Source organism: Oncorhynchus tshawytscha, unplaced genomic scaffold (genome assembly GCF_018296145.1).
Source record: "Oncorhynchus tshawytscha isolate Ot180627B unplaced genomic scaffold, Otsh_v2.0 Un_contig_2828_pilon_pilon, whole genome shotgun sequence".
Classification (NCBI taxonomy): Eukaryota; Metazoa; Chordata; class Actinopteri; order Salmoniformes; family Salmonidae; genus Oncorhynchus; species Oncorhynchus tshawytscha.
The window spans coordinates 140,001-157,182 of NW_024609465.1; the positions used below are offsets into that span (position 1 = coordinate 140,001).

Below are 17,182 nucleotides of genomic sequence, written 5' to 3' on the forward strand. Positions count from 1 at the left end.
CTACCCATCCCTCTACCTCCCATGATACTGATGCCCAGAGACTGGCCTGAAGAACGCATCAACTTGACCCTGCATGGGGGGGCGGGGGTGGAGAGACAGAGAGAGAGAGAGAGAGAAAGAGAGAAAGAGAAAGCGAGAGAGAGAGAGACAGATAGAGACAGAGAGAGACAGAGAGAGGGATATGCGTCAACAGCAACATTGGGGAAATCCTCTCTATTATCTTTAACAGCAGACTTGTACAGCAGACTTGTACATTTCCTCAGTGAAAACAATATACTGAGCAAGTGTGAAATTGGCTTTTTACCAAATTACCATAAAACAGACAAACAAAACAAAGGCAAAGTCTTGTCATGCTTTGTTGATTTCAAAAAAGCTTCTGACTCCATTTGGCATGAGGGTCTGCAAATTGACGGAAAGCTGTGTTGGGTGAAACACACATGACATTATAAAATCCACAAACAAGTGTGGAGTTAAAAATTGGCAAAAAACATTAACATTTCTTTCCACAGGGTCGTGGGGTGAGACAGGGATGCAGCTTGAGCCCCACCCTCTTTGGAAAATTGAAACTCTGCATGCAGAATTCTGAAAAAACATCCTCTGTGTAAAACACCAAATGAGAGAGACACACACAAAAATATCCTCTGTGTACAACGTAGAACACCAAATAATGCATACAGAGCAAAATTAGGCGGATACCCGCTAACTTTCAAAATCCAGAAAAGAGCCGTTCAATTCTACAACCACCTAAAAGGAGTGATTCCCAAACCTTCCATAACAAAGCCATCATCTACAGAGAGATGAACCTGGAGAAGAGTCCCCTAAGCAAGCCGGTCCTGGGGCTCTGTTCACAAACTGACCCCACAGAAACCCAGGACAGCAGCACAATTAGACCCAACCAAATCCCGAGAAAACAGAAAGATAATTACTTGAAACATTGAAAAGAATTTACAAAAAAAAAAAAGAGCAAACTAGAATGCTATTTGGCCCTTAAACTACTCTACACAGAGAGAGTACACAGTGGCAGAATACCTGACCACTGTGACTGTCCCAAAATTAAGTAAAGCTTAGACAATGTACAGACTCGGTGAGCATAACCTTGCTATTGAGAGAGGTTGCTGTAGGCGGACCTGGCTCTCAAGAGAAACTGAGCTGCACTTCCTAATCTTCTGCCAAATGTATGAACATTTTAGAGACACATATTTCCCTCAGATAAAACAGACCCACAAAGAATTCGAAACAAATCCAATTTTGATAAACTCCCATATCTACTGGGTGAAATACTAAAGTGTGCCATCACAGCAGCACCATTTGTGACCTGTTGCCACAAGAAAAGGGCAACCAGAGAAGAACAAACAACATTGTAAATACAACCCGTACTTATGTTTATATATTTTCTCTTTTGTACTTTAACTATTTGCACATTGTTACAACACTGTACAGTGCATTCAGAAAGTATTCAGACCCCCTTAACTTTTTAAAAATGTTGTTACAGACTTATTCTAAAATGGGTTAAATTACAACAAATCCATCTATACCCCATAATGACAAAGCCAAAACAGGTTTTTAGAAATGTTAAATTAAAGTGTTCAGACCCTTTGCGATGAGACTCCAAATTGAGCTCAGGTGCATCCTGTTTCCATTGATCTTCCTTGAGATGTTTCTACAACTTGATTGGAGTCCACCTGGGATACATTAAATTGATTGGACATGATTTGGAAAGGCACACACCTGTCTATATATGGTCCCACAGATTGGTAGTGCATGTCAGAGCAAAAACTAAGCCATGAGGTGGAAAGAAATGTCCATAGAGTTCAGAGACAGGATTGTGTGTGATATTGGGGAAGGGTACCAAAAAATGTCTACAGCATTGAAGGTCCCCAAGAACACAGTGGCCCCCATCATTCTGAAATGGAAGATTTTTGGAAGCACCAAGACTCTTCCTAGGGCTGGCCGCCTGGCCAAACTGAGCAATCGGGGGAGAAGGTCTTTGGTCAGGGAGGTGACCAAGAACCTGATGGTCACTCTGACAGAGTTCCAGAGTTCCTCTGTTGAGATGGGAGAAACTTCCTGAAGGACAACCATCTCTGCAGCACTCCACCAATCAGGCCTTTATGGTAGAGTGGTCAAACGGAAGCCACTCCTCAGTAAAAGGCACATGACAGCCCACTTGGAGTTTGGGGTATTGAGTTTGCCAAAAGGCACCTAAAGGACTCTCAGACCAAGAGAAACAAGATTCTCCTGTCTGATGAAACCAAGATTGAACTCTTTGGCCTGAATGCCAAGCGTCACGTCTGGAGGAAACCTGGCACCATCCCTACGGAGAAGCATGATGGTGGCAGCATCATGCTGTGGGATGTTTTTCAGTGGCAGGGACTGGGAGACTAGTCAAGATCGAGGGAAAGATGAACGGGGCAAAGTACAGAGAGATCCTTGATGAAAACCTGCTCCAGAGCTCAGGACCTCAAGACTGGGGTGAAGGTTCACCTTCCAACAGAACAACGACCCTAAACACACAGCCAAGACAACACAGGAGTGGCTTCATGGACAAGTCTCTGAGTGTCATTGAGTGGCCCAGCCAGAGCCCGGACTTGAACCCGATCGAACATCTCTGGAAACCTGAAAGCAACGCTCCCCACCCAACCTGACAGAGCTTGAGAGGATCTGCAGAGAAGAATGGGAGAAACTCCCCAAATACAGGTGTGCCGAGCTTGTAGCGTCATGCCCAAGAAGACTTGAGGCTGTAATCGCTGCCAAAGGTTCTTCAACAAAGTACTGAGTAAAGGGTCTGAATTCTTATTGAAATGTGATATTTCAGTTTTTTTTATGTTTTAGAAATTTGCTAAAAATTCTAAAAACGTGTTTTTGCTTCGTCGTTATGGGGTATTGTGATGTCGTTATGGGGTATTGTGATGTCATTATGGGGTATTGTGATGTCGTTATGGGGTATTGTGATGTCGTTATGGGGTATTGTGATGTTGTTATGGGGTATTGTGATGTCATTATGGGGTATTGTGATGTCGTTATGGGGTATTTATTGTGATGTCATTATGGGGTATTGTGATGTCGTTATGGGGTATTGTGATGTCATTATGGGGTATTGTGATGTCGTTATGGGGTATTGTGATGTCATTATGGGGTATTGTGATGTCATTATGGGGTATTGTGATGTCGTTATGGGGTATTTATTGGAATGTCGTTATGGGGTATTGTGATGTCGTTATGGGGTATTGTGATGTCATTATGGGGTTTGTGATGTCGTTATGGGGTATTGTGATGTCATTATGGGGTATTGTGCTGTCATTATGGGGTATTGTGATGTCGTTATGGGGTATTGTGATGTCATTATGGGGTATGGTGATGTCGTTATGGGGTATTGTGATGTTGTTATGGGGTATTGTGATGTCATTATGGGGTATTGTGATGTCGTTATGGGGTATTTATTGTGATGTCATTATGGGGTATTGTGAAATCAAATCAAATTTTATTTGTCACATACACATGGTTAGCAGATGTTAATGCGCGTGTAGCGAAATGCTTGTGCTTCTAGTTCCGACAATGCAGTAATAACGAACAAGTAATCTAACTAACAATTACAAAACTACTGTCTTATACACAGTGTAAGGGGATAAAGAATATGTACATAAGGATATATGAATGAGTGATGGTACAGAGCAGCATAGGCAAGATACAGTAGAAACTACAGTATATACATATGAGATGAGTATGTAAACAAAGTGGCATAGTTAAAGTGGCTAGTGATACATGGATTACATAAGGATGCAGTAGATGATATAGAGTACAGTATCAACGTATGCATATGAGATGAATAATGTAGGGTAGGTAACATTATATTAGGTAGCATTGTTTAAAGATGATACACAGTATTACATAAGGATGCATCGATGATATAGAGTACAGTATCAACGTATGCATATGAGATGAATAATGTAGGGTAAACATTATATTAGGGCATTGTTTAAAGTGGCTAGTGATACATGTATTACATAAGGATGCAGTCGATGATATAGAGTACAGTATATACGTATGCATATGAGATGAATAATGTAGGGTAAGTAACATTATATAAGGTAGCATTATTTAAAGTGGCTAGTGATATATTTACATCATTTCCCATCAATTCCCATTATTAAAGTGGCTGGAGTTGAGTCAGTGTCAGTGTGTTGGCAGTGTCGTTATGGGGTATTGTGATGTCATTGTGGGGTATTGTGATGTCGTTATGGGGTATTGTGATGTCGTTATGGGGTATAGTGATGTCGTTATGGGGTATTGTGATGTCGTTATGGGGTATTGTGATGTCGTTATGGGGTGATGTCGTTATGGGGTTATAGTGTGATGCCATTATAGGGTCGTTATTGGGGTATTGTGATGTCATTATGGGATGTCAGGGTTGAAAGGGGGTATTGTGATGTCGTTGGGATGACAGGGAGGTATTGTGAGCCTGACCAACCAGCCCTGTGGGCTTATAGGGTACTGTGATGTCATTGGGGTGTGTTGTGATGTCATTATGGGGTGTTTGTGGGAAAGACAGGGATAAACAGGGTGAAGGGGGTGGTGTGTGTGCGTGCGCGAGTGTCACAACGTGTGTGTATTAACTGTGTACTACAGCGTTAGACTATAAAGAAGGACAGGAACGTTTACTAACCTTCTAGGTTGAGCCCAACTGAGGTTAGTAGGATAAACCAACATCTCATCCTCTCTCTCTTCTTCCTCTCTCACCTCCTCCTCCTCCTCCTCTCGCTTCCTCTCCACTTTCTTCTCCTCCTCTCTCACTCCATCCACACCTCTCCTCTCCTTCATTGGTACGGGTGGGATTAGGCTACTGGGAAAGAGATCACATGCTTTATAAACAGTAACATTTTCATGTTTAATATTTTGTAGCCTATAACGTTATTCCTTATGATACATTTATCAAAATTAACATTTATAGAGAAATATATACACATTTATGGACTGTCGTTTCTCTTTGTTTATATGAGCTGTTCTTGCCATAATATGGACTTGGTCTTTTACCAAATAGGGCTATCTTCTGTATACCACCCTTACCATGTCACAACACAACTGATTGGCTCAAATGCATTAAGAAGGAAAGAAATTCCACAAATTAACTTTTAACAAGGCACACCTGTTCATTTAAATGCATTCCAGGTGACTATCACATGAAGCTGGTTGAGAGAATGCCAAGAGGTTGCAAAGCTGTCATCAAGGCAAAGGTGTGGCTACTCTGAAGAATCTCAAATATAAAATATTTTTTAAATTGTTTAACACTTTTTTGGTTACTACATGATTCCATATTGTGTTATTTCATAGTTTTGACGTCTTCACTATTATTCTACAATGTAGAACATAGTCAAAATAAAGAACAACCCTTGAATGAGTAGGTGTGTCCAAACCTTTATATACGTATATTTTCCACCCCAAAACGTTTTAAAACGTAAAGATTAAACATGAAACATTTTAAGAAACACAGTTCCTGGGTCAGGGTTTAGTGTCGCACACAGATCAGTCTCATGGTGGCTGTCTAGGAATTCACATGAATATGTTTAACGTAGACTTTGTGTCTCTGTCTGTGTGTCTGTCTGTCTGTCTGTCTGTCTGTCTGTGTCTGTGTGTGTCTGTGTTGTGTCTGTGTGTCTGTGTGTGTGTGTGTATGTGTGTCTGTGTGTGTGTGTGTGTGTGTGTGTGTGTGTGTGTGTGTGTGTGTGTGTGTGTGTGTGTGTGTGTGTGTCTGTGTGTGTGTGTGTGTGTGTGTCTGTCTCTGTCTGTGTGTGTGTGTGTGTCTGTCTCTGTCTGTGTGTGTGTGTGTGTCTGTGTCTGTCTGTGTGTGTGTGTGTGTGTGTGTGTCTGTGTCTGTGTGTGTGTGTGTCTGTGTGTGTCTGTGTCTGTGTGTGTGTCTGTGTGTGTGTGTGTGTGTGTGTGTGTGTGTCTGTGTGTGTGTGTGTGTGTGTGTGTGTGTGTGTGTGTGTGTGAGGTAATGCCCATTATATTGAGTGTAGCCATATCTACACAGCAGGAGACTGTAAAAAGGAAAAGTGTAGAGCAACTGTTACTGTCTGTGTGTGTGTGTGTGTGTGTGTGTGTGTGTGTGTGTGTGTGTGTCTGTGTGTGTGTGTGTGTGTCTGTGTGTGTGTGTGTGTGTGAGTAGTGAGGTGTAAAGCCATTATAGAGTGTCACAGCAGGAGACTGTAAAAGGAGGAAAAGTGTAGAGAGTGTCTGTGTGTGTGTGTGTGTGTGTGTGTGTGTGTGTGTGTGTCTGTCTGTCTCTGTCTGTGTGTGTGGTGTGGTGTGTGTGTGGGAGGAGAGAAGCCCATTATATTGAGTGATAGTGTGGGGTATCTGTCACAGGGAGATGCAAAAAGGAAAAGTGAGTGTGGGGGAGGACAACATGTTATATTGAGGAGAGTAGAGAGGAGGGGAGGAGAGTGTGGGGGAGGGTGTCTGAGGGGTCTCTGTCTGAGAGAGGGGGAGTCTGAGAGAGTCTGGGGGAGGGAGAGGGGGAGGAGAGAGGGGGAGGAGAGAGGGGGTGGGGAGGAAAGGGATTGAGAGAGGGAGGAGAGAGGGGGGGAGGGGGGAGAGGGAGGGGGAGGAGAGAGGGGGGGGGAGGGGGAGGAGAGAGGGGGGGAAGGAGAGAGGGGGAGGGGGAGAGAGGGGGAGGAGAGAGGGGGAGGAGAGAGGGAGGAGGAGGGAGAGAGGGGGGAGAGGGGGAAGGGGGAGAGGGGGAGAGAGGGGGAGGGGAGGGAGAGAGGGGGAGGAGAGAGGAGGAAAGGAGAGGGGGAGGGGAGAGGAAGAGGAGGGGAGAGGGGGGGAGAGAGGGGAGGAGAGAGGGGGAGGGGGGGGGGGGGGAGAGAGGGGGAGGGGGAGGGGGAGGAGGGAGGGGGAGAGGGGGAGGAGAAGGGGGGGAGAGAGGGGGAGGGAGAGGAGGGAGAGAGGGGGGAGGGGGAGGGGGGAGGAGGGGGAGGAGGAGGGGGGGGGGGAGAGAGGGAGGAGAGAGAGGGGGAGGAGAGAGGGGGAGGGGAGAGGGGGGGAAGAGGGAGGGGGAGGAGAGAGAGAGGAGGGGAGGGGGAGGAGAGAGAGGGGGAGGAGAGAGGGGGAGGAGAGAGAGATAACAAAAGGGAGGAGGGGGGGGGGAGGAGGAGAGGGGGAGGGAGAGAGAGAAGAGGGAGAGGGGGAGGGGGGGAGGGGAGGAGGAGGGGAGAGGAGGGGGGGGAGGAGAGAGGGAGGGGGAGGAGAGAGAGATAACAAAAGGGAGAGGGGGGGGGGAGGAGAGGGGGAGGGGGAGGAAGAGAGAGGGGGAGGAGAGAGGGGGGGGGAGAGAAAGGGGGGAGGAGAGAGGGGGGGGAGAGAGAGATAACAAAAGGAGAGAGAGGGGGAGGGGAGGAGAGGGGGGGGGAGAGGAGGGGGAGGAGGGGGGAGGGGGAGGAGAGAGGGAGGAGAGAGGGGGAGGGAGAGAGGGAGGGGGAGAGAGGGGGAGGGGAGAGAGGGGGAGGAAGAGAGAGGGAGGGGGAGGAGAGAGGGAGGAGGAGAGAGGGGGGGAGGAAGAGAGAGGGGGGGGAGGGGGAGGGGAGGAGGAGAGAGGGGGGAGGAGAGAGGGAGGAGAGAGAGAGAGGGGAGGAAGAGAGAGGGAGGAGGGGGGAGAGAGGGGAGGGGGAGGAGAGAGAGGGAGGGGGAGGAGAGAGGGGGGGGAGGAGAGGGAGGGGGGGAGAGAGGGGAGGAAGAGAGAGGGAGGGGGGGAGAGAGAGAGAGGGGGGAGGAGAGAGAGAGGGAGGGGGAGAGAGAGAGGGGAGGGAGGGGGAGAGAGGGGGGGAGAGAGAGGGAGGGGGGGGTGAGAGAGAGGGAGGGGAAGAGAGAGAGAGAGGGAGGGAGAGAGGGGGAGAGAGAGAGAGGGGGGGGGAGAGAGAGGGAGGGGGGTGAGAGAGAGAGAGGGGGAGAGGAGAGAGAGTTTTTCTGACATGACACAGTACTGAGATCTATAGGTGGGTCTAAAAATAGCCTTCTATACCACATGAATGTTAAAAAATATGTTTTGTGGCCTACAGCAGCGGGCTAAGGCACTGCTTCGGGGTGCTTGAGGCGTCACCACAGACCCGGGTTCGATCCCAGGCTGTGTCAGATCCGGCCGTGACCGGGAGTCCCATAGGGCGGCGCACATTTGGCCCAGCGTTATCCGGGTTAGGGGAGGATTTGGCCGGGGGATGGGGCTTTACTTGGCTCATCGCTCTCTAGTGACTCCTTGTGGCGGGCCGGGCGCCTGCAGGCTGACGACGGTCGTCAGTTGAACAGTGATTCCTCTGACACATTGGTGCGGCTGGCCTCCGGGTTCAGAGGTCGGGTGTTAAGGAGCAAGGTTTGGCGGGTCATGTTTCAGACAACGCATGACTTGACCTTTTGGGTATTTTTCTGCCCACAAAATTGGGGAGAAAAATGGGGTAAAATAGCCCACACCCCCAAAAAAAATATGAAATACAGTTTGCTTTCTGGGTCTGAAGCTGTGGCTTGAGAGGTGGAGCTATAAGGCTCAGTGTAGGGTTGAGGTGGAGCTTTAAGACTCAGTGTAGGGTTGAGGTGTAGCTTTAAGACTCAGTGTAGGGTTGAGGTGTAGCTTTAAGACTCAGTGTAGGGTTGAGGTGGAGCTTTAAGACTCAGTGTAGGGTTGAGGTGGAGCTTTAAGACTCAGTGTAGGGTTGAGGTGTAGCTTTAAAGACTCAGCTTTAAGTCAGGTAGGGTTGAGGTGGAGCTTTAAGACTCAGTGTAGGGTTGAGGTGGAGCTTTAAGACTCAGTGTAGGGTTGAGGTGGAGCTTTAAGACTCAGTGTAGGGTTGAGGTGGAGCTTTAAGACTCAGTGTAGGGTTGAGGCTGAAGAAAGCGAGGGTTTGATATAGGGTTGTAAGCTTACCTTTGGATTGGAGCTGTGGCTGAGAGACAGAGGCCGGGGTTCATGCTAGAGTTGGAGTAAGGCTTGAGGCTAGAGCTGAGGTAAGGCTTGAGGTTAGGGTTGGAGTAAGGTTGAGGCTAGAGCTGAGGTAAGGCTTGAGGTTAGGGTTGGAGTAAGGGTTGAGGCTAGAGCTGAGGTAAGGCTTGAGGTTAGGGTTGAGGCTAGAGCTGAGGTAAGGCTTGAGGTTAGGGTTGGAGTTAGGGTTGAGGCTAGAGCTGAGGTAAGGTTTGAGGTTAGGGTTGGAGTAAGGGTTGAGGTTAGGGTTGGAGTAAGGGTTGAGGTTAGGGTTGGAGTAAGGATTGAGGTTAGAGCTGGGGTAAGGGTGGAGGTTAGGGTTGGAGTTAGGGTGGAGGTTAGGGTTGGAGTAAGGGTTGAGGTTAGAGCTGGGGTAAGGGTTGAGGTAAGGGTTGGGGTAAGGGTTGAGGTTAGGGTTGGAGTTAGGGCTTGAGGTTAGAGCTGAGGTAAGGGTAGAGGTTAGGGTTGGAGTTAGGGTTGAGGTTAGAGCTAAGGCTTGAGGTAAGGCTTGAGGTTAGGGTTGGAGTTAGAGTGGAGGTTAGGGTTGGAGTTAGAGGAGGTTAGGTTGAGGTTAGAGCTGAGGTTAGGGTTGGAGTTAGAGTGGAGGTTAGGGTTGGAGTTAGAGTGGAGGTTAGGGTTGAGGTAAGGGTTGGAGTTAGGGTTGAGGTAAGGGTTGGGTTGGAGTAAGGGTTGAGGTTAGGGTTGGGGTAAGGGTTGAGGTTAGGGCTGGGGTAAGGGTTGAGGTTAGGGCTGGGGTAAGGGTTGAGGTTAGGGCTGGGGTAAGGGTTGAGGTTAGGGCTGGGGTAAGGGTTGAGGTTAGGGCTGGGGTAAGGGTTGAGGTTAGGGTTGGAGTTAGGGTTGAGGTTAGAGCTGGGGTAAGGGTTGAGGTTAGGGTTGAGGTTAGGGCTTTATGCTTATTGTTATTTGTTTCAGTTTCAAGACGGGATCTTACCTCTTGTCTGGGGGTGGGGGTCTGGGTGGGCCTTTGGTTGGCGTTGAGGCTGGAGCTGGACTTGTAGCTGATACTACAGGTCTGGGTAGAGAAGGGCCTTGAGGCCTTGGGGCTGTAGCTGGACCTGGAGCTGGAGCTGGGACTGTTGAGGCTGTATCTGGGGCTCCAGGAGGGGTAGGGGAAGGGGTTGGACCTCCAGGGGGTAGGGGAAGAGGTTAGACCTCCAGGAGGGGTAGGGGAAGGGGTTAAACCTCCAGGAGGGGTAGGGGAAGGGGTTATGGACCTCCAGGAGGGGTAGGGGAAGGGGTTGGACCTCCAGGAGGGGTAGGGGAAGGGGTTAGACCTCCAGGAGGGGTAGGGAAAGGGGTTAGACCTCCAGGAGGGGTAGGGGAAGGGCTTGGACCTCCAGGAGGGGTAGGGGAGGGTGTCAAGGGGCAGAGTGAGGGGCCGTCCACCATGATGGATGACAGAGGCTGCTGGGCCATGGAGGCACGGTGCTCCTCTACCAGAAACGAGGGGATGAATGTCACACTGTGGAGTGAAAGGTGATAGAGAGAAATAAAGAGAGAGAAAAAGAGAGAGAAAGAGAGAGAGAAAAGAGAGAGAGAGAAAGAGAGAGAAGAGAGAGAGAGAAAGAGAGAGAGAAAAGAGAGAGAAAAGAGAGAGAGATAAAGAGATAGAGAGAGAGAGAAAGAAAGAAAGAAAGAGAAAAAGAGAGTGAGTGAGTTGATAGAGAGAGACGTAGTTAATGTAGGTATGTGTCTGTGTTTGTGTCAGTTAGACAAAAGTCCTACGACAGTTAAAAAACTAGACAATAATGAAGCTGTCATTACAAACATACTGCAATGATGATGTGATGGAGCTGATCATTACAAACATACTGCATGATGTGATGGAGCTGATCATTACAAACATACTGCAATGATGATGTGATGGAGCTGATCATTACAAACATACTGCATGATGTGATGGAGCTGATCATTACAAACATACTGCATGATGTGATGGAGCTGATCATTACAAACATACTGTAATGATGATGTGTTGGAGCTGATCATTACAAACATACTGTAATGATGATGTGTTGGAGCTGATCATTACAAACATACTGTAATGATGATGTGTTGGAGCTGATCATTACAAACATACTGTAATGATGATGTGATGGAGCTGATCATTACAAACATACTGCAATGATGATGTGATGGAGCTGATCATTACAAACATACTGCATGATGTGATGGAGCTGATCATTACAAACATACTGCATGATGATAAGAGCTGATCATTACAAACATACTGCATGATGTGATGGAGCTGATCATTACAAACATACTGCATGATGTGATGGAGCTGTCATTACAAACATACTGCAATGATGATGTGATGGAGCTGATCATTACAAACATACTGTAATGATGATGTGATGGAGCTGATACTGGACATTATAGGATACTGGATATTAAAGGATATTAAAGGATACTGGATATTAAAGGATATTAAAGGATACTAGATATTAAAGGATATTAAAGGATACTGGATATTAAAGGATATATTAAAGGATACTGGATATTAAAGGATACTGGATATTAAAGGATACTGATATTAAAGGATACTGGATATTAAAGGATATTGGATATTAAAGGATACTGGATATTAAAGGATACTGGATATTAAAGGATATTAAAGGATACTGGATATTAAAGGATACTGGATATTAAAGGACACTGGATATTAAAGGATACTGGATATTAAAGGATATTAAAGGATATTAAAGGATATTAAAGGATATTAAAGGATACTGAATATTAAAGGATACTGGATATTAAAGGATATTAAAGGATATTAAAGGACATTAAAGGATATTAAAGGATACTGAATATTAAAGGATACTGGATATTAAAGGATACTGGATATTAAAGGATACTGGATATTAAAGGATACTGGATATTAAAGGATACTGGATATTAAAGGATACAGGATATTAAAGGATACTGGATATTAAAGGATACTGGATATTAAAGGATACTGGATATTAAAGGATACTAAAGGATACTAAGAAGATATTAAAGGATACTGGATATTAAAGGATACTGGATATTAAAGGATACTGGATATTAAAGGATACTGAATATTAAAGGATACTGGATATTAAAGGATACTGGATATTAAAGGATACTGGATATTAAAGGATACTGACATTAAAGGATAGATATTAAAGGATACTGGATATTAAAGGATACTGGATATTAAAGGATACTATAAGGATATTGGATATTAAAGGATACTGGATATTAAAGGATATTAAAGATACTGATATTAAAGGATATATTAAAGGATACTGATAAAGGATACTGGATATTAAAGGATACTGGATATTAAAGGATACTGATATTAAAGGATACTGGATATTAAAGGATACTGGATATTAAAGATAGATATTGGATATTATTAAAGGATACTGGATATTAAAGGATACTGATATTAAGGATACTGGATATTAAAGGATACTGGATATTAAAGGATACTGGATATTAAAGATAGGATAAAGGATACTGGATATTAAAGGATACTGATATTGGATATTAAAGGATACTGGATATTAAAGGATACTGGATATTAAAGGATATTGAGGATATTAAAAAGAGATACTGGATATTAAAGGATACTGGATATTAAAGGATATTAAAGGATACTGGATATTAAAGGATACTGGATATTAAAAAGGATATTAAAGGATACTGGATATTAAAGGATACTGGATATTAAAGGATACTGGATATTAAAGGATATTAAAGGATACTGGATATTAAAGGATACTGATATTAAAGGATATTAACTGAATATTAAAAATACTGGATATTAAAGGATACTGGATATTAAAGGATACTGATATTAAAGGATACTGGATATTAAAGGATACTGATATTAAAGGATACTGGATATATTAAAGGATACTGGATATTAAAGGATACTGATATTAAAGGATACTGATATTAAAGGATACTGGATATTAAAGGATACTGGATATTAAAGGATACTGGATATTAAAGGATACTGGATATTAAAGGATACTGGATATTAAAGGATACTGGATATTAAAGGATACTGGATATTAAAGGATACTGGATAAAGGATACTGATATTAAAGGATACTGATATTAAAGGATATGATATTAAAGGATATTAAAGGATACTGGATATTAAAGGATACTGCATATTAAAGGATACTGGATATTAAAGGATATTAAAGGATACTGGATATTAAAGGATACTGATACTGATATTAAAGGATACTGGATATTAAAGGATACTGATATTAAAGGATACTGAATATTAAAGGATACTGGATATTAAAGGATATTAAAGGATACTGGATATTAAAGGATACTGGATATTAAAGGATACTGATATTAAAGGATATTAAAGATACTGATATTACTGATATATTAAAGGATACTGGATATTAAAGGATATTGGATATTAAAGGATACTGGATATTAAAGATACTGATATTAAAGGATACTGATATATAAAGGATACTGGATATTAAAGGATATTAAAGGATATTAAAGGATATTAAAGGATATTAAAGGATACTAAATATTAAAGGATACTGGATATTAAAGGATACTGATATTAAAGGATACTGATATTAAAGGATATATTAAAGGATACTGATATTAAAGGATACTGAATATTAAAGGATACTGGATATTAAAGGATATTAAAGGATACTGGATATTAAAGGATACTGGATATTAAAGGATACTGGATATTAAAGGATATTAAAGGATACTGGATATTAAAGGATACTGATATTAAAGGATACTGGATATTAAAATACTGGATATTAAAGGATACTGGATATTAAAGGATACTGATATTAAAGGATACTAAAGATATTAAAGGATATTAAAGGATACTGGATATTAAAGATACTAAAGGATATTAAAGGATACTGGATATTAAAGATATTAAAGGATACTGGATATTAAAGGATACTGGATATTAAAGGATACTGGATATTAAAGGATACTGGATATTAAAGGATACTGATATTAAAGGATACTGGATATTAAAGGATACTGATATTAAAGGATACTGGATATTAAAGGATACTGATATTAAAGGATATTAAAGGATACTGGATATTAAAGGATACTGATAATATTAAAGGATACTGGATATTAAAGGATACTGGATATTAAAGGATACTGATATTAAAGGATACTGATATTAAAGGATACTGGATATTAAAGGATACTGGATATTAAAGGATACTGGATATTAAAGGATACTGAATATTAAAGGATATTAAAGGATACTGATATTAAAGGATATTAAAGGATACTGGATATTAAAGGATACTGAATATTATTAAAGGATACTGGATATTAAAGATAGATATTAAAGGATACTGGATATTAAAGGATACTGGATATTAAAGGATACTGATATTAAAGGATATTAAAGGATACTGATATTAAAGGATACTGGATATTAAAGGATACTGGATATTAAAGGATACTGGACGTTAAAGGATACTGGATATTAAAGGATACTGGATATTAAAGGATACTGGATATTAAAGGATATTAAAGGATACTGGATATTAAAGGATACTGGATATTAAAGGATACTGGATATTAAAGGATACTGAATATTAAAGGATACTGGATATTAAAGGATACTGGATATTAAAGGATACTGAATATTAAAGGATACTGGATATTAAAGGATACTGATGATCAAAGGATACTGGATTTTAAAGGATACTGGATATTAAAGGATACATGATATTAAAGGATATTAAAGGATATTAAAGGATACTGGATATTAAAGGATATTAAAGGATATTAAAGGATATTAAAGGATACTGGATATTAAAGGATATTAAAGGATACTGGATATTAAAGGATATTAAAGGATACTGGATATTAAAGGATATTAAAGGATACTGGATATTAAAGGATACTGGATATTAAAGGATATTAAAGGATACTGGATATTAAAGGATACTGGATATTAAAGGATACTGGATATTAAAGGATACTGGATATTAAAGGATACTGATATTAAAGGATACTGGATATTAAAGGATATTAAAGGATACTGGATATTAAAGGATACTGGTGTTTAAAGGATACTGGATATTAAAGGATATTAAAGGATACTGAATATTAAAGGATACTGGATATTAAAGGATAGTTGATATTAAAGGATACTGGATATTAAAGGATACTGAATATTAAAGGATACTGGATATTAAAGGATACTGGATATTAAAGGATACTGGATATTAAAGGATACTGAATATTAAAGGATACTGGATATTAAAGGATACTGGATATTAAAGATATTAAAGGATACTGATATTAAAGGATATTAAAGGATACTGGATATTAACTGGATATTAAAGGATACTGGATATTAAGATACTGAACGCCAGCGATATTAAAGGATACTGGATATTAAAGGATACTGGATATTAAAGGATACTGGATATTAAAGGATACTGGATATTAAAGGATACTGGATATTAAAGGATACTGGATATTAAAGGATACTGGATATTAAAGGATACTGGATATTAAAGGATATTAAAGGATACTGGATATTAAAGGATACTGGATATTAAAGGATACTGGACATTAAAGGATATTAAAGGATACTGGACATTAAAGGATATTAAAGGATACTGGATATTAAAGGATACTGGACATTAAAGGATATTAAAGGATACTGGATATTGAAGGATATTAAAGGATACTGGATATTAAAGGACACTGGATATTAAAGGATACTGGATATTAAAGGATATTAAAGGATACTGGACATGAAAGGATACTGGACATTAAAGGATACTGGATATTAAAGGACTAGGAAAGACAGGAGAGTTTGGATTCAGCGTTTTGGTTCTGAGGGTGTGTCCTGGTCAACTCCTATCTGGACCTATAACAGAACTCCTCTGCATCACGACTCCAGCCACAGTGTTGGTCAGGTCAGGTTGGTGGCTGGTGTGAATGTCTATATATACAGTAGACTGTAGGTGTGTGTTACCTCATATCTGAACCTATAACAGAGTGTCTCCTCAGCATGGCTCTGCACATAGCGTTGGTCAGGTTGGTGGTGGGTTCTCCGTTAACAGCCAGGATAGTGTCCCCGACTCCCAGCCTCCCGTCCTGACAGACAGACCCTCCACGGACCACTGACCGGATCAACATCCCTGAGCCATCCTTCATAGCACTCACTGTCAGGCCTGTTAACACACACACACATATATACCTGTAGTAACACTCACTGTCAGGCCTGTTAACACACACACACACACACACACACACACACACACACACACACACACACACACACACACACACACACACACACATATATATACCTGTAGTTACACTACAACACATATACCTGTAGTTACACTACAACACATATACCTGTAGTTACACTACAACACATATACCTGTAGTCACACTACAACACACTGCAACACATATACCTGTAGTCACACTACACCACATATACCTGTAGTCACACTACAACACATATACCTGTAGTTACACTACAACACATATACCTGTAGTTACACTACAACACATATACCTGTAGTTACACTACACCACACTACAACACATATACCTGTAGTTAAACTACACCACATATACCTGTAGTTACACTACAACACATATACCTGTAGTTACACTACAACACACTACGACACATATACCTGTAGTTACACTACAACACACTACAACACATATACCTGTAGTTACACTACAACACACTACACCACATATACCTGTAGTTACACTACAACACATATACCTGTAGTCACACTACAACACACTACAACACATATACCTGTAGTCACACTACAACACATATACCTGTAGTCACACTACAACACACTACAGCACATATACCTGTAGTTACACTACAACACATATACCTGTAGTCACACTACAACACACTACAACACATATACCTGTAGTTACACTACAACACACTACAACACATATACCTGTAGTCACACTACAACACACTACAACACATATACCTGTAGTCACACTACAACACATATACCTGTAGTTACACTACACCACATATACCTGTAGTCACACTACAACACATATACCTGTAGTTACACTACAACACATATACCTGTAGTTACACTACAACACACTACAACACATATACCTGTAGTTACACTACAACACTACAACACATATACCTGTAGTTACACTACAACA

At 42.0% G+C, this 17,182-nt stretch overlaps 1 protein-coding gene across 1 annotated transcript in view; it reads right to left on the reverse strand.

The window, feature by feature from the left end:
• LOC112240519 (inaD-like protein) overlaps positions 1-17,182 on the reverse strand; it is a 67,035-nt gene that overhangs the window by 25,013 nt on the left and 24,840 nt on the right. The window contains exons 10-14 of the mRNA XM_042315444.1: positions 15,981-16,179; positions 10,201-10,448; positions 9,918-10,116; positions 4,664-4,840; positions 1-69 (exon numbers count right to left, since the gene is read on the reverse strand). The exon at positions 1-69 is cut by the window's left edge and continues 109 nt beyond it. Of these exons, the coding sequence (XP_042171378.1) occupies positions 1-69; positions 4,664-4,840; positions 9,918-10,116; positions 10,201-10,448; positions 15,981-16,179 (892 nt within the window). The remainder of the gene's footprint in view (positions 70-4,663; positions 4,841-9,917; positions 10,117-10,200; positions 10,449-15,980; positions 16,180-17,182) is intronic.